At 38.4% G+C, this 22,291-nt stretch overlaps 1 protein-coding gene across 1 annotated transcript in view; it reads left to right on the plus strand.

Annotated features, from left to right (window-relative positions):
• LOC100541004 (bromodomain and WD repeat-containing protein 3) overlaps positions 1–20,834 on the plus strand; it is a 53,692-nt gene extending 32,858 nt beyond the window's left edge. Inside the window, 23 exon segments of the mRNA XM_010715261.3 lie at positions 229–412; positions 890–983; positions 1,638–1,787; positions 2,566–2,642; positions 3,559–3,736; positions 4,060–4,176; positions 4,476–4,583; positions 5,708–5,832; positions 6,056–6,138; positions 6,673–6,784; positions 7,059–7,120; positions 7,211–7,366; positions 7,645–7,765; positions 8,543–8,668; positions 8,761–8,842; positions 9,315–9,371; positions 9,910–10,050; positions 10,331–10,483; positions 11,807–11,970; positions 12,564–12,661; positions 13,169–13,327; positions 14,521–14,835; positions 14,838–20,834. Coding sequence (XP_010713563.2) covers positions 229–412; positions 890–983; positions 1,638–1,787; positions 2,566–2,642; positions 3,559–3,736; positions 4,060–4,176; positions 4,476–4,583; positions 5,708–5,832; positions 6,056–6,138; positions 6,673–6,784; positions 7,059–7,120; positions 7,211–7,366; positions 7,645–7,765; positions 8,543–8,668; positions 8,761–8,842; positions 9,315–9,371; positions 9,910–10,050; positions 10,331–10,483; positions 11,807–11,970; positions 12,564–12,661; positions 13,169–13,327; positions 14,521–14,835; positions 14,838–15,310 — 3,335 coding nt within the window. The 3' untranslated portion in view covers positions 15,311–20,834.
• Positions 20,835–22,291: the final 1,457 nt, after the last annotated feature.

The following is a 22,291-nucleotide window of genomic DNA, read 5'->3' on the forward strand; positions in this document are numbered from 1 at the left end:
GCTTGCCACAGACAACTCTAAGGTATTGCAAGCACAGTGATATTACTAAAACAAATACATCTGCAGTAGTCTGTGGCCAATATGTAAAAACCTTCATCTGAAGCAAAAGACAAAGCCACCTGACATCTAATTAGTGTTCCAACAAGATGTTTTGCAATCTTTAAGCTTGAAATTCTGGGTTTTGTGAACTGGTCATAGAAGTGAAGAAAAATCTTTTTACCCCCTCAGCTCTTCGAAGTCCAGCCTTGGAAATTGCATCTCCACCAAACGTTGGTCTCCGGAGAAGTGGTCAGATTGAAGGAGTCCGGCAGATGCACCACAATGCTCCCCGAAGTCAAATGGCAACAGAGAGAGATCTCATGGCATGGAGCAGAAGGGTAGTGGTGAACGAGCTTCCTCCAGGCATCAGCAAGTAAGAAGCCAAATGAGATAGGAAAAGATGATTAATTTGTATGATGTTTAGTGATTCTTCCATACGCCTAGTGTAGATTTTAAAAAATGATTTTTCAGAAATAATTTCAGTTTTTTGGGGATTTGTTTGGAAATTCAGATAATAGGATCAGAGCGGTAGCTTCTGCCGAAGGTTTAAGAATAGTAATTCCTTCTCTTCTCAATTAAGTCTTTTTTCAGTGGTTCAAAATACACATTTTTCTTTTTAATTTCAATTTTCTGATTCTTCTGTCTTCCTGAAGCTTTGTTTAAAGACAGACAAACCTCACACTAATTGTAATACACTTCAGTTTCCTTGGAGTGAAGTGTGTGTGAACACTGTTTGGAGGACCTGTGCTCAGATTTCTTGTGGCAAGAGACACAAAAGTATTTTAATTTATAGTCTGTTGAATATATAATGATACAGTGAATAAAACGGATGTTTCCTGTGTATAATTAGGGTCCAGGAAGAATGTCGAGCTGCCAAAGGTGAAATTGAAATTGGTTTATACACTGTTGAAAAGAAGAGAAAGCCATCCCATACCTTACAACGGGTGAGTTAATTCACCAGAAGTGAGAACCTGGGTATCAAACAGCTCTGAGAACTCAGCTAAAAAATAAAATGAAAGGAAATGATTTAGAAGATCAATAGTGCTAATTGTTACTTTGGTTCTCCTACTTTTCTCTGTAACTGTAATTTATCTGTTTTTATATTGTAACGTGCAAAAAACAATGGTAAATCTTTGTCTATAAGGCTTCAGTTGTAGGATGATTCCGGGAAAGCAAAAGAACAGTGTCATGGTAAATGCTCAGCTTGACTTGCAGAAATTAGAAGAAAGTTTAAAGGTGCGACCTGTTAAGTGGCCAACTTTTGTCTTAACCAGAAGCTGCAGGTATTATTTTAGAGAAACTATATTTCATCGTGGAAGTCCTTCTTAGAAAGAAAGATACTTTAAAAAGTAGTATTGATATTAAACAAACAAACAAAAACCATCCAACTAAAAAAAAAGCCCAAATCAACATACACTGAAATGAGCAACCACGAATCTATAAAAGATATCTTTTCAATTCTAATTCTAGGTTTTCTGGTTGGCATTTGTAGATGGGATAGAATTTATAGTCACTGTAAAAAGACCTCTTTTAACTCCATAATTCATTATTAAATATGTACTTGTTTTCTTCTTATCTCTCCTCTCACATGTTAAAAGAATGATTACCAACCAGGAAGTGGAAGATCTTTGAGAAGGAACCAGCGCAAACGCCAGCATGCGTACCAGACCCGCTCCACCATAGAGCACAGTCAGCAAGGAGCAAGTCAAAACTCACGTGCACGGGAAGAGTCGGACAGCTCCTCAGAGGTCTGATATGTCAATGATTCCTCCAAATGTTCCTGGTTCACAGACACTCAGTACAACAGATGTACTGAGAACGCTGTTACTGCTAGGGCTCAAGAGTTTCTCCACTTAAAAAAAATAACATTCAAACTGTTGAATCCTTTGGATTTGTGGTGTTACTGTAGCATGTTAATCTTGGAGAGAGGAGGATCATTTACCTCCATACTAGTACAATATTCAAAACTAGATTAAAACAGGTCGTGTATTATTGGAAATCTGAAATATTTTCAAGTAATTTTAACTGGATTGGGTTAAACCATTTACAGTTTTGGACATTCACATGCTGCACATATATTCTAGATCAGATTCAGTACTTTAATTTCGTCTGCATCTGTAGATTTGTTGAAAGAGATGTTGGTATTAATTATTTACACGACAATAGAAGAACTTAAAATATACCAGATTAAATATAACTTTTTCTTAGTAGAGAGACATGCAAAGTAAAAAGAGACTGAGAATTGTGCATGCACTGAACATACAGAATAGCTATACGGACAGGAGACACCAAAATTTATTAATCAAACACATAAATACAAACTCATTCTATGTGCAAGTACTGTTAAAATTCATACCAGGAATTACATATATAGTATAATATTAAGATAAAGTAAGAAATTGTGGAATTATTTAAATTAGTCCTTAACTAGAAAGCTTCCTCAAGTGAAACAGACCATGTAACTTGAAAATAAAAATGGTACATGTAAAACTTTGCCTCAAAGTGAAACCTTTTGTTTTAATACAGGAAGATGAGACAGTTGGCACAAGTGATGCGTCTGTGGATGATCCTGTGGCAGCATGGCAAAGTGACAGCAGCTCCAGGTACATTTATTAGCCTCTTTATTATATTAAGTAATTTGAGTAAGATAAGTAAAACATTTGTTTTGATATTGTGAAACTATGATTGCAAGTTCAGGAAGAAGTGTTACTGAGTAACCCTGTAAAGATACTGATTTGTTGATGCCCTATGACAGATTGAAGTGAACTGTCATAGAGTAAGTAGTTTAAAATGTTAACAACAAAAAATTCCAGAGTCTTATCAAGTAAATACTTGTGTGTACTTGAGTGATTTTAATATGGTGACTTGAATATGTATGAGAAAGTTTTTGAAGAGTGCCTCCTTTCCTAATCCCACTTAAAACATTTCCTTTTTATTTTTGGAATTGAAGAACAATTTTGAAAGAATTGTTTCTATGAAAATCCCCATTTAAACTAATAACTTATTGATGCCATTTAGTAGTGTCTAGTAGAAATAATTGATAGAAACGCATGCATATCTTCTGTCTGTTTCAGTAGTTAATTTTTCCATTGTCAATACATCTTGGTGTACAAGTTCCACAGTCTCTTTTCTTAATGCTGTGCTTTTATGACTGAAAGGGACGTGAGCTAATACTGTGAGTCTTACTTGGATATTAAAATTGGAAATGTATTTTTAAGAGTGCTCTGATTTTCTGATTATTTTCATGCAATTAAATCAGTTCTTATAAAGTCAGTCTATGAATCAAATTAGTATGAAAGTAAGTACCAAACAGAATTTCTAGATTTACCAGGAATTTTCAATTGTTAAAATAATCTGCTAAAATATCACTTAACTGTTCTTTAAGAGAATGGAAATGTGCCCTAATCCTGATGCCTGTTTCACATAACCACAAAAACAGGTTGAAGGATTGGACCTTTCATTCCATTGTGTGAAAACTGAAGTGCTGTTTTCTTTCTTACAATTTTATATTATCTACAGTGATTCATCAAGTGAATATTCTGACTGGACAGCAGATGCTGGAATTAATCTCCAGCCTCCAAAGAGACAAACGAGGCAGGCAGCTCGGAAAATCTGTAGTAGTTCTGAAGATGAAAATTTGAGGGGAACAAAAGGAGTGGAGCAAAAACGAAGGAAACTAAAACAACCTAGAAAAAAGGTTGGCGTTTTTAATTTATGAGGGCCTTTTTGACTTCATAAATACACATGTATTTTTTTTTAACTGTTTGTGTTTTTTTCCTAATAATTGTTAAGGAAGACCAACAGTGTATTTTTAAAGAAACCTAGTCTATCTATGAACATCTTAATCTTCTGTTTTATTGATAATGAACGTTTCTTACCACCCATGAGTTAGTTGAGATTTTTTGGAAGGTTCCAATGTTGCTTGCCCTTATATATAGTTATTTTTAGATCACGCTTTATAATCTATTGTAACTCTGCCACAGTAATTGCAGCTTGTGCTCTAAATTTACTATATTTAAGAAACCAAGTGGACTGCTTTCAATGGAAGGGGAACCCAGTGAGGAGTGGCTGGCCCCACAGTGGATCTTGGATACCATACCCCGCCGCTCACCTTTTGTCCCGCAAATGGGAGATGAGGTAATTCCAACTGTAGCCGTCTTTAAATTCCCATCTAGGCTGATGAACTTTTGTTTGGTTGACATTATTAAATCTAGCTTTCAGTGACTCATGGTCAAGATGGCTTACTTAGGGAACCAGATGTTTACAGATAGCTGTCCTAGTCCCTTTATGTGCACGTGCAATTTCTGAATAGAAAGAATTGTTTGTGCATTTTCAAACAAATCTCTGTGCTTTTTAAAGATCTCAATTTTGAAAGTCTATACAGGAACAAAACTATCAGTAAAATAATTTTTTTTTTTTTTTAATTCTCATTTAAGATCATATACTTCAGGCAAGGCCATGAAGCTTACGTGCGGGCAGTAAGAAAAGCAAAAATTTACAGTATAAACATGCAAAAACAACCATGGAACAAAATGGAACTCAGGGTAAGTTTAATGGATACTTCAAAGTGCTGAATGCCTCGATAGCGTTAGCTTGGCATTACAAGCCAGTATGAAAGAGTGTTGGACTAGATGACTGCTAGAGGTCCCTTTTGCATTTTTTTTTTTTTTTCCTTCTTAACTCACTCAAGCAGTATCCATCCCACAAAAGATGCTTATAGTTCTATCAATGCTCTGCAATGACCTGAACGTTCATTGTTTTAAATGCGATTGCAACAAGTAAGTAAAGAACTTAATGCATGCATAAGCTTCCTTGAACAAGATGTAGTTAAATGTATAATTGTGTATGGTAATTCTTGGAAGAGCTTGACATTATATTACAACATGTTTTAACAGAATGAAAGTATTATAGATTGTTTGGCTAGATATTATACTTATGTATTTCTTCTATTTTTTCTTAACCTTTTTACTTTTGAGTTACTGAGTCCAGTGACACCAAATGCTCAGTATTTTCATATTGTGTTTTGCTTTATTTAGACTTCATATCAAGCAAAGAGCATATATAAGTGCTAATATTCATATACATATGAAAAGAATTGCTTTACTGGAAATATATCCTGATATTAGTGCTAGGTACTAAGTGACTCCACCTGTAATCTTCAAAGACATCACTAGGATACCTTTCAAAGAATAAGGAAATGCTATTTCACTTAGGATACACATCTTAACACTTGCTCATGGTTGACAAGATGTGATTATACAATGCTAATATTGAATTTCCACTTCAGAAGAGTTTCCTTTTCCTTCCCCTGTACATTGCTATACAAGGGTGAGAGGCCTTGGCTTTAGTCAGAAATAACTCTTGGTGCCATCAGTGTGGTTGAAACAGAAAGTAGTGTGCCTTAAAGTCTTCTCACAAAAATTAAATAACTTGTGGGCATCTTGCTCAGTGCCTCAATGTATTTCTGAACATCTTTTATTTTTAGTTTTCTTTTTAAGGACACTGTGATTAATTTTTAGTTTTTGGTAAAGAAAACTTTTATGGGTGGAATTACCTGGGCTGCAAAGTGGAAACATTTATTTGTTGTTTATAGGTCTGGTATTTTAATGTGGATGTTTCTATTGTAAACATGTTAAAATAATATTGTTCTGTACATGTTGATTAATAGGAACAAGAATTTGTGAAGACTGTAGGAATTAAATATGAAGTTGGGCCCCCTACACTTTGCTGCTTGAAGCTTGCATTCCTAGATCCAATCACAGGCAAAATGACAGGAGAATCATTTTCCATTAAGTGAGTAACTGAAATTCTGATGGTGTTCTTTAAGAAATTTTATTGAGGTGTAGAAGCTTTCCCCATTTTTTTTTTTTCTTCTCTTTCAAGACACGATGGCATAAATTCATTGTTATGCCAAACATGAAAAGAAAATGCATGAATTTTTGTGTTTGGATACTGTATTTTACGTATGGTACAATGCTTGTGGGTAACAGAAGTAATATTTTTCTATTTCACGAAGGTATCATGATATGCCAGATGTTATTGACTTCCTTGTGCTGCATCAGTTTTATAATGAAGCCAAAGAGAGGAACTGGCAAATAGGTAACGACCTCCACTTCCATATGCTTTGCGGAGTTTCTTTGCTTGCTTAATAGGCTAAAATTTGGTGTTTGTGTACTTTTGAATTTCTGTGAACATCATATATTTCAGACATTGAAATGGGGGAAGAAATGCTCACATCACAACAAATTCTAACTTTTAGGTATACAAATTCATTTTCAAGCAGTGCTTATCCTAATATAAAATAATTTTACTGTATACTCTATTAATAGCTTTACTTTGTGATAAAGATTCTAGAAGATTATAAGTTTTATTTTGTAATTAATTTACAGATCTTGTGTTTTGTAACTCTCTGATATTCCTATAGCACTCCACAGCCTGACTTCTTAGAACCAGGCTTGTGATTTGTGGGGAAGTATTTGTAAGATGATGTGCAGCATCTTTATAACACAACGTAAAAAGGCCGGGTCACACTTGATACTGTAGTGATCATTGGAAACATTATTTGATGTTTATTACAATTCCTGTAACAGAAAAGAGAAATGATAAATTCTGCAAAAATCCTCTTCCTTATAGGGGATAGATTTCGCAGTATAATAGATGATGCTTGGTGGTTTGGAACTGTGGAGAGTCAGCAGCCTTTTCAGGCAGAATACCCTGATAGTTCCTTCCAGTGCTACTCTGTTCAGTAAGTACTTACATAGTTGCAATATATCAGACACGTTGATATGCTCGGTGTATACTTCAGGAACATGGATCCTTTTTTTCCGTTGAAATACATAATAAGCTGCTTTGTTTTCATGTATTTAATGATGATCTTATTCCTAAAGTAATTCTTCTAGCATAAATAGAATTACTGTGAATGTATGGGAGGAAAAATATTTGTTGTTATATTAAGCCAGATGAAAAATTAAATGCTTTAATTTATGTATTTGAATGTATTTTATGTTTATTTTTAAAAGCTGGGACAATAATGAAAGAGAGAAAATGAGTCCATGGGACATGGAGCCAATTCCAGAAGGAAGTAAGCGTGTTTTGAATTCACATCCATATGTAAAGAAAATAGTTCTGTGTCACTGCCAGTGCTCACTGTTGTTGAATTCTTCACGTTTAGCTGCTTATCCAGAGGAGGTTGGTGCTGGAGTCCCTGTGACTCCAGATGAGCTGACGGCTCTCCTCTACAAACCCCAGGAAGGAGAATGGGGGGCCCATTCCAGAGATGAAGAATGTGAACGAGTAATTCGGGGGATTGAGCAACTTCTTTCTCTTGGTATGTTTGGAGAGAAAAGGTGGAAATTTTAAGGACATCAGCATTGCTGCACATGACTGAATGGTAGATACGGTGGAATTGGCATGAAGGATTTCAAATGTTCTCAGCTAAGTAATTGAAAAGAGTCTGTTAAATGTCATGTGGTGTCCATGTATTACTTTTGCTGAGTTCTTAGAAAGGAAACATAGAAACTATTATAAGGCATCTTGTTATTTTATAACTTTCCTGCTGGTATCAGCTGAGGCATCTGAATTACTTTGGTCTTTTTTGTCTTTCAGACATTTCTAATCCCTTTGCTGTTCCAGTGGACCTTAGTGCCTATCCCATGTATTGCACTGTAGTTGCTTATCCAACCGACCTCACCACAATCAGGAGGAGACTTGAAAACAGGTTTTATAGGTCAGTTTATTTTTGCTTGTTTGTAATTTACATTTTTTCTGTGGACTATTTGAGCAAAATATGTTTAGCTAAATAACAAGCAATGCTATTTAGGCAACGTTTGGTAAACTGAAGGCATAAAGTGAGATTCTATTTGACTTTGTAGAAAGTAAGTCTTTGCTGTATGATCATTCTTTTGGCCACGCTGTTAAGGCAAAAGCTGATGTGTCTGGATCTGGAATGTCCTTTTTGTTACACATTCAGAGTCTTAGTCCCTGGATGCACTGTAGGTAGACTGTATTTGATCTGTATTTTTGCTGCCTTTGAACCAGATACTTATCTAGTGCTGCAGTTGCTAGAATTGGGCTAAATAGTGCTTTAAACTAGAAGTCTTAGTTTTTTTCAGTTAATGTGGTTATAGCTAATATCTTTTTCTATAATGCTCTTTTCCCTATGGGACCTCTTTATCTGCAAGGTTTTCTCTAACTGAGAGGGGACAGCAATCTTCTTCAGTAGGTTTGTTTCCTCTTTTCTTTCCACTCGCTGCTGATTTGAAGAGGGATATCTTTCCTTCACAAAGTTAGCTCAACCTGCATACTTAATGGGGCAGAAAGCAGTGTCTGAACAGAAACCACTTACCTCTGTCTCTGACAACCTGTTTCTTATGTACTTGAATTATTTTTTTATTATTATTATTATTTTTTTTTTAACTCAGTAAATCTACTGAAATCAGAAGGTGAATGGTGTACCCCTTCCACTCCATCCCTTTCATTTTTGTTGTTGTTGTTGTTGTTTCAGGAGAATCTCTGCACTGATGTGGGAGGTACGATACATTGAACACAATGCCAGGACTTTCAATGAGCCAGACAGTCCTATAGTCAAAGCAGCCAAAATCGTAACAGATGTGTTACTTCGTTTCATTGGGTAGGCATTTCTTTTGTCATCTCCATAGACCTGATGTCTTGAGTTTCTAAGAAATTCACTTATGTATTTTTACTTTTCTTATTGCTCTACAGGGATCAGAGTTGTACAGATATATTAGATATATATAATAAGGTGAAAGCAGAAGACCTGAGCAGTACTGATGAAGAGGAAGAGGTAAGACCATTAAGTACGATTGTGAGAACTTACATTTTTTTAAGTTCAGTATCTGAAAAAAGATGCAGAATTTAATGTAAGAGACTGCATGAAGTCAGAGTAAACTCGGTACAGCTGCTAATGGCACGAGCGTTTAGGCAGAGGTATATAGCTCAGCAAGACTGAGACTTAGCTGAATTCTCAAGGACTGAAAACAAGCCACTAATATTTCTCAGATACTTACATATGATTTCAGTGGAAGCAAATTTGGGATGGAAAAGAGATGCAGTGGCTTTTCTACCTTTTTTTCTACCTTCTAACCTGAAGTTACGTAACTTCTGATTTAAAACTGGTTTCTGTTTTGCTCAAAACTGTCTTTTCATTTGAGTAGTTTGTAACTGTATTAGCTGTTATGTAGTTGTAACCCTGCTTGTTTCCATTGCTCTGTGTTCACACAAGCTTTCATGTGTGTAATCATCACCTTTTCCTTTAGGTGGCAGAAGTAGATGTAGATTCAGATGCTCCAGGAACTTCCTCTGGAAAACGACGAGTGAGTAAATCTTTTTGGTTGATTTAGTTTACGAAGACAGGTAGAACAGGTACTAAAATAGTCAGTTAGTTCTGAAATAGTTTAAATCTTTCATCAGCCTATAGTCTGGAGTTCAAACAGTGTGAATTTAGTTGTATATATGTCAGTGCTGCTAGACTAAGAATATTGTTGCCCAGGAAAATTTAATTGCTGAAGAATCTTGTTTGTTTGTTTGATCTGAAGGATATCTAGAACAAATTCACTTTGCAATCAGAATTGAGGGAAAAGTGACAACAATAGCAGGCTTGAATCTGAAATATTGTGTACTTCGTATGGATTTGAGTAATTATCTATTGCCAGAATAAGCATATTTCTGCATTTTTGCATATTGCTTATAGTTGTGCCATTATTATTATTAAAGCTACGCTTTAACTTCTTGCAGTTCTGTTTTTAATTATGGAAATCTATTTCAAATCAGAACGCTAGTAAATTAATAGGAACTTAAAGTGGGAATTCTGAATATTTTGAAAGATGATTAAATATATCTGTTTCCCAGCAGGTAAGACGACGAATAAAAAGACAGCCTGTGAAAGGAAGTCCTGATGCTTGGAAAGAGCAATGCAAGCAGTTGTTAAACCTGATTTACGAAAGAGAGGACTCTGAGCCTTTTAGACAGCCAGTGGACCTCTTCTCCTATCCTGTAAGAACAACTTCCATACTCAAAGTTTTAACAAGCTGATGTTCATCCTTTGATAAAGTTCCACATTGAACATGTTTCTAATCTTCCCTTTTATTAGCTGGAATTGATCATGTTCAATGCACCAATGTTTTCAGAGAACTATCTGCAGTAACTCTCATATCTCTGTCCTAAGTGAAGATAATTACATGACAGCCATTGTTGCGGATGATAATTTAGATGTTTTCAATTGTCATAGACATTGTTATTATCAGCTTTTATTAATTCTTGAATGTTCTTGTAGGATTACCGAGATATTGTTGACACTCCCATGGACTTCAGCACTGTGAAAGAAACCTTGGAAGCAGGGAATTACACTAGTCCCTTGGAATTCTACAAAGATATTCGTTTAATATTCTGCAACTCTAAAGCTTACACTCCTAATAAAAAGTCTCGAGTAAGTAAAAATTTAAATTTCTTCTTTACAAAGATCTTGGCCTTGCATGAATACAGTACGTGAAGGATGTCAGGTGGGTTGGGGTAAGCTCTGAAGATAAAGACTAGTAATTTTTTGCTTGCTTGAGTAGAGAGAATATTAGTGGAGAGTCGCAACAAGACAGGTGATTTGAGGGTGTTTTATATGTGCTTGACGTCAAATTAAGCTTGGTGGTGCATTATTTACTGCTGTGCACCCCCTGGGAAACTTCCTCGTGTATTTATAACTGAGCAGCTTGTGAGTCAACTCCCAAATTATTTTAATAAAGTGGTCCATCAATATCCATTTGCTTAAACGCTGTGAAGTGCCTCAGTGGGATGATTGTTGTGGGAGGGCTGGGGCACACAGCTGGGCCTTCTGCCACTGTAGGTTCATCAGCTACCAAATGTGTGTCAACATCCTGAGGTTTTCTAGTTTGTTTTACTGTCTTGGCAACAGCATCCCAAGTGGAGGCAAGAAGGGCAGGACAGTACATGCCAGAGCTAAGGAGACATTGCTGCAATGTAAGAGCCAGGGGACAGGAATTAAGTTGTGTGAATGGAAAGAAAACTCCTTGTCAAAGAAGTTTGGTATTCAGAAAGACTGCAAGAAATGGGAAGAGGTATAAGATATTGATCCTGTTGTCTTGATGGTATTTATGTGACATCCATAAGACTGCATGCAACAGAGGAGTATAGACATGAGAGAGAAAATAAATTTTGTTTTTGTATATACTGAGTTTGAACTATGAGTTTACACAATTATATGTGAAAAACATTCTAAGTAAAATTTTGAACAGAAGTAAATAGTCTGAAATACAGAGAGAGACATGAGTGAATTTAGGAATGAGGATAGTCAGAGGTGTGGTCTAGAAAGAAGACAGGGAAATAGCTTAAAGATTTTGATACCTGACTTACAAAAATTAGGAGCGAAGATGCATCAGGTAGCTTTTCTCTGCAGTTCTAAAGGGATGAGTGTAAGGACTCTTCATTAGGGAATTATAGCCCAAAGCTTAGATGAGGGGACAACAAACTTGCTGTTTTTTTTTTCCCCTTGGTACTTCAAGTTATTTTATGGATTGCTTCCATGCTCTATGGTGATTAAGAACGGAGCGTAAACACTTTCTGTCATAAGAATAAACTTAAATCATGAATGGAAATTATCTGTAAAGAGCTTTGTAGTTGAAGTCGCCATGAACTTTTCTTTTGCACTGAGAAGCTGATGTCTAGGTAGTTTTTTATACTTTTTTGCTAATCTTCTATTTAGTGAAGTTCTGATAAGTATGGCCATGCTTTCTCACCCTAGATTTATAGCATGACACTTCGATTATCTGCCTTATTTGAAAATCATATGAAGAATATCATCTCTGAGTACAAGTCAGCAATGCAGTGCCAGAGGAGGAAAAGGCCCCAGTACCGAAAACGACTGAGAAGCAGCAGCAGTTCACCATCAACTAGCAGAGCCTCTAGGTAACATAATACTAGTAAGATGTGCTATCAGTATCATTTGAGACACATTATAACAGTAGTAGACAAACCTTTGTAAATAGGCAGCCAGTAATGGTATTGCTTGTTTCTTGATACAGTTGTTCTTTTGGATGGTAAAATCATGAACACAAATCCCATGCTCACTTCATGTTTGTGCCTAATTCTGTTAAGTGTAAGTCTATGGAATTAGAAGTAATCCCTCTGGATAAAATGGAAAACCAAATTTATTTTTGCCGTTGTTTCATAAAGGTTGAAAAAATACTGTGTTAACACTTCATTGACTTCTGTATGATACGTTATCTATAAAAACTGAATATTCCAGTTTCAGAAGGTGAGATGAAAAAAAAAAAAAACCCCTCACATGCCTTGCGCTTAAAAACTCAAATGCCTTTGTCAAACAGGATATTGTAACTAAGTTTAGTGTTACTACATCTTTGCAGGCACCAAGGGGAAAAAGATCGTTAGTTTTATGACTCTTATGCAAAAAAATCCAAGGCATCTTGCAGGGGAAGTTGTCGTCTTTGATTCCTTTGGTATAAACAGTTTTATCTCTTTGGGGTGTTTTGTGTCTTCAGTCCAAAAGGGAAACAGAAGCAAATGAAGATTCAACCTAAAACCAACCTGAATACCTCATTGCCTTTGACTAGGACCAGCTCTTCAGTTTCATCTCATGGTGAGAAATTTTCTATTATGCCTCCTTTCTCCTGTAGCAGCTTGTCTGCAAAATGATGAAGAAGCTGAAGGATATTTAATATTCAGTTGAAATATTATATTCATGAGACACATGCAAAACTTACCTGTTGAACAAGCAAGTAGCAAAGTCATGTAAATACATGGTCTGTAGATCAGGTTAACAGAACGTGACCCTCTGTTGGTAAGTTATTGGTAAGGTTCAGAGAATAAAGTAACTTGGCCTGTCTTTGCTAAGAATTAGTTGAGCTTGGACTTCCTGTACATAGGCTTCCTTCGTATAGCAACTACAAATACATTAAGTTACTTTGGGTTACACTGTGGAAGAATCTATGTCTCTTCCTGACTGGAGAGGCAGCTTAGTGAGACTAACCTCCTGGCTTTTAGGCCACTGACTAGCTACAGAACTTCCCAAAAATAGATACCCTTTTCAAATGTATAAATAGAGGATGAAAGATACTCTATTGAGCTAATGGTATCCCATTTTAAGTTTCAGATACAACAGAGGAACCTCTGGGTTCAGCCACTGGTGAAGAAGTGGAAGTCCAGCCATCTTCCTCAGGCTCAAATGCACAGAACCGAAGTGGAAATACCATTGATCCAGGGAAAATTAAACCAGTCAGAAGTAAACTGACACCAGTGAAACAAGGTGGGACATAACTCTTCTATTCTTTCCATGACTGATTTCACTAGAAATGGAAGCTGGTTCATGTTGATCTTATGTTATTCTTGTCTGGGTCTAATATACTAACCCATATTCAAACTAATTTAGCTTATCATTTACAGTTCTTGTTGTCCGAATGGTGGCATGCACATATTGCTAAATGTAATTCAGTGGAGTCCTTTAAAATTTCTCCTGATGGAAAAACTTCACTGCTCTTAAAAGTCTTGAGAAGTACAGTTTCTTCAAGAATGTTAAAAAGGCAAAAAAGCTGAAAGAATCTCCACGCCAAAACCTTATCCTTTAGTAATCAAGATGAAACCAAAGATAAATAAAAGAATTCCAATTTTAAAAATATATTTTTTTATTATAATTGAAATAAGGTGTTATAATTGGAAGTGGAAACAGTTTGAAACCTTCACTATTTTGTCCTTGGGGCACATCAGTCAGAACTTTCACTGAGGTAGGCATTGACTTAGTTGAAATTTCTGAAGTGTTTCTCAAGTCCATGCTACTGTGCTATAGCAGTACTGTGTATGGCAGATGAGCTTTTTGTATCCAGTGTGAAAGAAGATATTGACAAACCTGATGATGAAGAGTAACCCTAAAAACAAACTTGGTCCCAAGACAGCAAAGCGCTTTGCTATGTTTTTAACTCAAAGCATTCAGAAATCCCAGTAATTAATTTGGGGTTGTTTAATGTCCTGAAACTGTTTACCACAAATGCTCCCTAAACAAAGCCTTTTGAGAACTTGTGTTTGATAGGAAATGAGTACTACTTGCAGGCTGTTGTTTTAATGTGTATTTTGGGAGTTTTAAATAGATCTTGGTGGTTTTTTCTTGACACTGTTGGTAGGATTTGTCTAAGTGCTTTAGACATTTGTGTCCAAGCATGTCACTGTGTTCTCCTTTTATTGGGTGGATTTGTATTGGACTCTTAGTCAAGAGTGTCTACAGTCTTTACTTCAGTATGTGCTGAACTGTATTTACGTCTGATAAATTTTCCTCTTAGAACACCAGTTTGCGTACACAAAACATAAAGGTCATCTTGGTGGCTAGCTCAGAGTTGGATCATCTCCAGAGCATGCCACAAAGACATACGAGGTGAATCCCAGTTTCTGTGGTCCAGTTTAGCTCAGACATGATTATGATGATAACTGGATAATTTTGTGTTTGCTTAGATCACTCTCCTGATGGACCACTCACAAATGGTGATGGCAGAGAACCTCGGACAGGAGTGAAGAGGAAGCTAATAAGTGCATCAGAAGATGAGCAACTAGAAGAGGGAGAGGCAGAGGAAGAAGAAAAGAAAAGAGAATTAAAGGAAAAATCTGGTTTGTCTTCATCAGAAAGTGGGGAATCAGGATCTAGTTCAAGTTCTGAAAGTAGAAGTGGCTCTGATTCAGACTCTGAATCAACATCTAGAACAGATCAGGATTACATTGATGGAGACCACGACTACAGCAAAGTTGTGCAATCCAAAAAACCCAAAAGAAAATCAAAAGAAAATTCACCAGTGGGAAAAGGACCTGGCAGAGCAGAGGGACAGGGAGGAGAGGTAGGTGGGGAAGGTGGGGGAGATGGAGCAGAGGGGGAAGAGGTGGTAGAGGTGGAAGAGGCTGTGGCAGAGGAAGAAGAGGCGGTGGCAGGGGTGGCAGAAGAGGCCGAGGAGGCAGAGGAGCCTCGCGAGGAGCCACCAGAGCAAAACGTGCCCGAATTACAGATGACGAATTTGAAACTCTGTTTGGAGGACAATTTGGTGAAAATGTGTTTGGAGGCCGATTCAGTAGAGCACCTCGAATCAGAACGAGGAATGAGGGTAGAAGAACTGTCCTGTATAACGACGATTCTGATAATGACAATTTTGTGCACACCGAGGATCCTTTGAACCTTGGTACTTCCAGGTCAGGCAGGGTGCGGAAAATGACAGAAAAAGCCAGGGTCAGCCATCTCATGGGATGGAATTATTGACAGATGAAAAACTTTGGAACAATTTTAAAAAGAACTTCAATGGCCTTCTACTGCAGGGATTTTACCAGAAAATCTACCAAACAAGTTGTGCGGGGACTCCACTCACGTTTCACAGTGGTGCTTTTCCATTATGTCAGTTTGCGTTTGTTTTAAAACTTCAGATCGCCACACTTCATTGGTCAAAGCAAGCCTTATTCATTAGGCCTTAAATTACAGAAATTCTTCCCCACACACTACGAGTTCATCGCATTAAAGAGGCTTCCAGCTTCTCAATAAGAACGTGACATTTTGAATCATGGTTATGACTTCTCTCCCTTGTTTTGTTTTTGTATTATAGAAATAGCACCTTCTTACAGAGTTTTTATGTGGTTTTTGCCATAAATCCTTATACACAGTAATAATTATAACTTTTGCACAATACACCAATCCTAAAGGCAGCTATAAAATGTTTACAGTTTCTATATTGTAAGAAGGATCTGGATTATTTTAATCTTCCCAGGCCAAACAGTCGTGAATTGTGCTGAACTGAAGTATTTCTATACTACAGTTATGAGGGTCCTGATGTGCTTTCTATCGGTTCTTCGTTCGTGTAAAAAGTGACAAAGGGTTGGTGCCTTGTAAATATGTAGCAAACCTTTGATGTGGTGTGTCCTATGTGTGCATTAACTTTATTAAAAAGAGAATACTTGAGAAGTATGAATATCTAGACAAAAGGTGCCAAATGCAAAAGTTACTTGCATCTATTTTCTTTTTGTCCTCTCATATTTTTATAGTATTAATAGAGATTGTGCAGCTAAGTGGTAACTTCAACATTTGAAAGGTTCCTCCTCTTCGAAGCATAACGTGATTTTTAATAGTAGCTCGGCTACCTCTATTTACAACTACTGGAAATTTAAAAGAAAATAGATGCTATTATTCAGTACGTGTTGAAGAAGTACTGGCAAGAAGGAGCTGTAGAAAGATGGAATTGTTCACCGAGTTGTGTAGTAAAGATGTCTTTATTGACACAATGAAAACAAATCTAAGTAATTATCAGAGTTTTCAGAAGCGTAACGTTTTCAGCAGATGGCAGTTTGTTGGTGCAGATAGGCCAACTGTTTCCCATACAATTCTGCTGCCACTTATTCAGTGCAAATCTGTGTTTGTTTTAGTTTGTCCCTTGAAGCTGCTGGGGAAGCAGAATGGAACTGTGGTGGCTGGCAGTGCTGGGAAGTTGCTATTCCATCCTGCACAAGAACTCTGGTATCTCAAGCTTCCAGAAGCGAATTCATGTTGCACTGTGTTGTTGTGATACTGCAGAATGCTTACTTGAAATCAGAATCATTTTGGTAGCAGTAGTAGTAGTACAGTGTGTGATGATACGAGGGAAACGTAGAGGCCTTTCTGTGGGTGCAGACCCAGCAGCCAGGAGCAGGCGCTTTGCGTGGGCTGAGCTGGTGGTGGCAGCTTCTTTGCTCAGCAGGGTCTGCTTGGAATGCATGTGGAGCTTTGGTTTTCTCCTGTTGTCTAAAAGAATCTGACAGTTCCAGCTCGGTTGGGTGAGTTAGATTACACTGAGAGAAGAAAAGGAAAGAAAGAGATTGGATGTTTTTGGTGTTTTTCAATACTCTTTTTAAAAGCAAAACAAACAAACACAAACTTTCTTCCAGTATCCTTAAGTTCTTCTGTGCACGGCTTGGTCAATGATTCTGGAAAACCTCAGGCAGCAAAGAGTGACCCATGTATATTCTCAGATGCAGAAAGAATTTAGTTTTTGCCTTTCTATATTGAGCACTATCTATTTTATCTCGCTTTCCAGAACCTCTAGTTAGAAACAAAATGACTTGAAAAAAAGCAAAGGTTTAGTTTTGTGATGGAGGAAAGTATATCCTAAATTGCTCAGAGCATTAGTATGACTTAATGGTACAGCAGAAAAATCACACTTTATCAACTGTCTTGAATCAGCCATAATCCGTTTCTGAACTTAATTCAGTTGTGTGGAAATACAGTGCAGAGATACTGCTAGCTCTGTATTGGGCTTTAAAATATAAATACCTGTCCTATCATCTCTCTCTCATTTTATATATATATATATATATATATATATGCATATATATATATGCTTATATATTTAATTAAAAAAAAAGTAATTATTTTCTTTGACTGATGGCTCCTCCTGCAAATGGTAACCAGGAATAGCACGTATGCATCTGCTCATAGTCAGAGCCGTACCTCTTTTAGATCAGTCCTGTTGAGCTAATGTAAACACTATGGGTTCTGTTCTAAAGCCTGAAAATCTTGAAATGCAGAAGAAATGCTTTCCATATATTTCTGACTGGCCGAAGATCCACTTACATATTTATTTTGTGTAGGGGTTGGGGGGAGATAAATATGTGGATTCCAGATAAATCATTTTATAATTTGTGTATTTTAGCAACAGGTAGGATAATATTAAACATATTCTCAAATGTATCTTTTCTATGTAATGAAGTACTGTGAAGATAACAGTGAAGCATCACTTTGCTGTGGCGTAAGTATTAATCATATGTGTTACATGGTTAAGAGCTAGGCAGCAGGGTGTGCTGGAACAACGGAGCTATTGCTTATTTAAAAAGAAAAACTTTTTTTGTGCATGAGAACTTTTTTGTAAGCATGAAAAGTAACTTGGGTTTAGAGATGTTATTTTTACTCGGTTTTGTATCTGGATTCTTTCTCTGAGTTGGGCAAACGATTTCTCATCGCCTCATTCTGTTGGAGAATTTTAATGTTATGGCAACTTGGATGCTTTCTCTCAAATCCAGATTCTGCCAGGAGCCACTTGCTGCTGCAGAAAGCCCTCTGGGTGCATCAGCAGCAGTGAGCTGGTTTAAGCCTTGTGCTGTCTACTCCAAAACTGGACCTAAGAAAAAGGTTTGCAGGCCTGCTATTAGATTCCTGAAGGCTAGCAGGGCATGCATGCAGGCCTGGGGCTCCTCTGCTGCTGCTGGTTAATTCTTGAGCTTCTGTGCTGCAAGATGCAAGCAAGGTTCCCTGTAGCCATGAGAGGCCAGGTGTTCTTCCGCTGTGTGGCCCTTCTCCTGAGTGCTGGGGGTGTGAGGGCACTCTGAGGTGCCCTGGGAAAGGGGCTTCTGTCCCAGGGGTCACTGCAGTGGATCCTCACTCTCAGCTTTGTGCTCTGACAGGGCTGAAAATCCGTATTCTTGGATTTCTCCTGGCTATGGATCTGCTCTCTGTATTTTCCTGGACTACAGTGTGAATGACCAAGCTCTGTTTGCAGTTTTCTGATGTGCTGTTGCATCTCTTTAGCCTGAACTTTGCCCACTTTGATTTTCTGTCATCTTTTGCTTTTCCACTTGTTGTGTTCCACCCGTCTTCTTCGTCTTCTTGTTATTGCCCCAGGTTATTTATGATAGTTTTGGAATTCTATGGTATCTCAATGAGTTTTATTTCAGCTAGGCTGTTAGAGTGTAAGACTTCATTCTTTTGCCTCGTTTGTCTGGCAGATGAACTTTCCCACCAATTCCCATGTTTTTCATATCTTCCTCTCTCTGTGTTAGCACCATTCCCCAGCTGCTGGAGGTGCCTGGGATGCATCCATCACATCTCCTCCTTCTCATCCCTCTCATTGCCAGTTTTATTAAAAAAGAGAGAGCCCATTATGCTCCCTTCCTAGGGCTTGGAACAATCTTGGGTTATGCTTTCCAGTAATAGAAGTTTGCTGCAGAGCAGTAAGCAGAGGTCGCTGCCTTGTCCCAGGCAGCTCCACCCTGCAGGTGAACCAGCTGAGAAGAAGCATTTAGAAGTAATTTCTAGATGATTTTTGGTTGCCTAAAATGTTGTACCTTTTGCATATCTTAGTTTTCCCTGAACGTTCTCTGAAATGTACTCCTCAGCTGCTACTTCTGCACAAAGCGTGCCGAGCCCTGGGAAGAACAGATGTCGTGTGCTAACAAAAAAATGTGTTCAATTTATAAAATATGGAAAGATAGACTAAAATATATTGCTTTTGACAGTGGCGGAGGCTCTGCTGACCTCAAAAAGCAAGATAACCTTGGCAAGCACTTGGAAATACTGCTCCCACGTGTCTGACAACTGCTCGAAATCACACACTGCTAATATAAAGAAAAAAAGGTTGGAATCTCTAATTTCTGATAAGAACTGAAGGTTTCCACCTCATCGTTAACTTTGGGTGGTGAAGGTCAGGGAAAGCCAAATAGCTGTCGGTGTGGGGATGTCTTGGCAGCCCCACCGGGCATTGCTGCGCTGTGCCACCAGTCCCATGTTTTAGTGACGTGTTTGTGTGCTTACAGTTCTTGATTTACTTCTTTTAGTCGTCAGGCAAGGTTTATGAATTACGAATTACAGGATAGACCGAAGGAGCAGTTACCAATCCGAGGAAGAATCTCTATTAGGACCACAGGGAGCTGTCATTGTGTTCTTACGAGTATGTATTATAGAAAATTACTGCGCATGTGCGATAGATAATTTTCAAATATTAGTATATGGGAGGTGTGCACCTTTGGGGAAAAAAACAAAAACAAAAAAACTCCTTTCTGTACAGTAACAGCCTGCAAAACCTAATCTAAAAGTTGTCTTCTTTAGTATTAGAAATGCGGAGACCAGTTGGGAGCTTGTACATGTTTAATACCCCCCAGCAAACGTACACAACTGTGCTATGGATCCCTGAACCTTTCCAGTGGAATGCTGTCACAGCCTTAACTCTAGTATTATACAAATGGTGCTTAAATACATTTATGTGCATGGATGTGGGTACCTGATACAAGAACTCAGAACGGAGCAGCTTAGTGCTGCGTTGGAGAGTTGCTACTCCAGGGAAATAGCTGCAGCCACATTGGTGAACTTCCAGATGTGGAACTCTCTGGAAAATACGTAACCTCGTGGACAATTAAGGGCAGTTGCTCCGTTCTTGGGTTGCTTTTTGCATTGGCAGTGCTGGGCAGGATGGGATGGGCTGCTGCTCCAGAAAATCCCAGCGCTCCCTTTCTGCCCCTCGAAGCCCTCCCGAGAGCGGTGGCTGCTCAGATGTATTCAGAAATCTAAGTCTGGTTGTTATTTTTTCCATAGAAATACCAATATAGGCTTTTCATTCCTGCATAAGTTGTTATAGCAGACTTGCTTGAAGTACCGGTCCTTACCATTGGTGTTGAAGCAGTGACATTCACCACATTTAGGCTCTACAGATCATGCTCTGGATGACTTAAAATACTCCAAGAATGCACAAAGCTATTAGAATTATATACTTTCTCTGTTGATTTTTTTTTTTTCAGGTGATATTTATGCCCATATCTTCACATCCGCTATCTCAGGTCCCTTTAAATGAATACTTCAGGGATTTTGATGCCACTTGTTGGCAGACCAAATGTAATATTTATATGCAATGAGCTGTTAGTTTTTGTATTGTACAAATGTAAATTTGTAAAGATTTTTTTCTAGAGTTTTTTTGAAGTCACTTATGTAATCTAGGATGTTTCATTTTCCAGCTGTGGGATTGACTTAATAAAAAAAAAAAAAAGAGAGAAACTGATACTTTGGTTTTGCATTGCTTACTGAGTAGTTCAGAGTTAATAGACAAAAACAACTCACAACTGTGAGCTTTTCATTCTTTATTTAACCGTGTCATTTTACAAAGAGGGATGCTTGTATAAATGGGATAGATGTGGATAATTTAACCCCATGAGGGGATGGTTGACCACAGGAGGGGCTTAATGGCATGGTGGCTGTGGGCAGGTTGGTTGCTGCAGTGCTTGGGGTGCCAGGGGCACATGCAGTGCTTTATTCCTGCTTCATCGTGCCTTACACGGATGGAGCTGCAGTGCGTTAATTCTTTCACTCAGCAGGAAAAATCCAGTGCTTCTGGAGTATGGAGCTGTGTTATTTTCACTCTGCTGTTGAAGAGAGAAAGGCAAATGCTGCCCAAGGAGTTTCCAAAGCAAATTGCATTTCTGCTTTTGGTGGGGCTCGTTTCTGACAGATGCAGGGCCCCGCCATTTGTTCTGTCACTTCGTTACGCTCTGCCCGCACTGGGCTCCAGGACAATTTATAAATCTGTCTGCACTAGCAGGAAAATATTTTATTTCTGTATTTTTCTCAGTAAATCTGGCTGGATTCCCACAGTCTGTTTTGATTCCTGGGTGTGCAGTGCACTGCTGGGCAGGGATGGAGAGGGGCGGCGAGGTGAAGGCAGTGCCCTGGGACAGAGCTGGTGCCTGGGCTGTGCCACCCTGCTGCCTCAGCCCCTGGTGCTGTCCCTGCACCAAGCCCTGTCCTCCCCATCAGTGTGGTGCTTCAGGCTCCAGGAACGGAAAGGTTTTTTCATGTCTTTGCTGCACGCTGAGAACAAAAGCAAATTTCTGTTTTACCCGTGCTGAAGCTGCCACTGCCTATACACATCGGTACTGGCTTTGGCACTGGGAGCTCCGTCACTTCCATCAAGGCACTCCATCAAGCAGCTGAAAAGGGAGCGTTCTGCAGGTGGTTTTTCTTTTTTTTTTTTTCCCCAAAAGAAGCAATTAGCACTTTTTTGATAGCTGTATTGTGCGGTCAAAACCCCCAAATGCTGTGTTTACTGCAGTTGGGAATGCATTAAGTTTATTCACTGCAACAAAATAGATTTTGTTTGAGCCGAGGAACAGATGAAAGGCTCTAAAACCGTATTTTTCCTTTGTCTCAGCACTGCTGAAAAAGCGTTGGAGGAAGGTTTTGTAACAGGCACCCTGTCTATCCACCGCCGTGCCCGTGCTGCCACGTAATGCAGTCACGAAGAACCGAGGCTGATTTCCACACTGAGTCACTGCTGGCGCTTTGCTGGGCGCCTCGTAGCACTCGCTCCAGCTGCGGGCAGCCAGGGCAGGTGCACGACGTCCTGCTTTGTGTACACAGCAGCTGTGAGCAGGGCAGGGAGCAGCGCTGCCAGCCACAAAGCGCCCGGAGAATAATGCTAAATGACGATCAAAGCGTTCCTGATGAAGCATAAATTGCCGG

Source organism: Meleagris gallopavo, chromosome 9 (genome assembly GCF_000146605.3).
Source record: "Meleagris gallopavo isolate NT-WF06-2002-E0010 breed Aviagen turkey brand Nicholas breeding stock chromosome 9, Turkey_5.1, whole genome shotgun sequence".
Classification (NCBI taxonomy): Eukaryota; Metazoa; Chordata; class Aves; order Galliformes; family Phasianidae; genus Meleagris; species Meleagris gallopavo.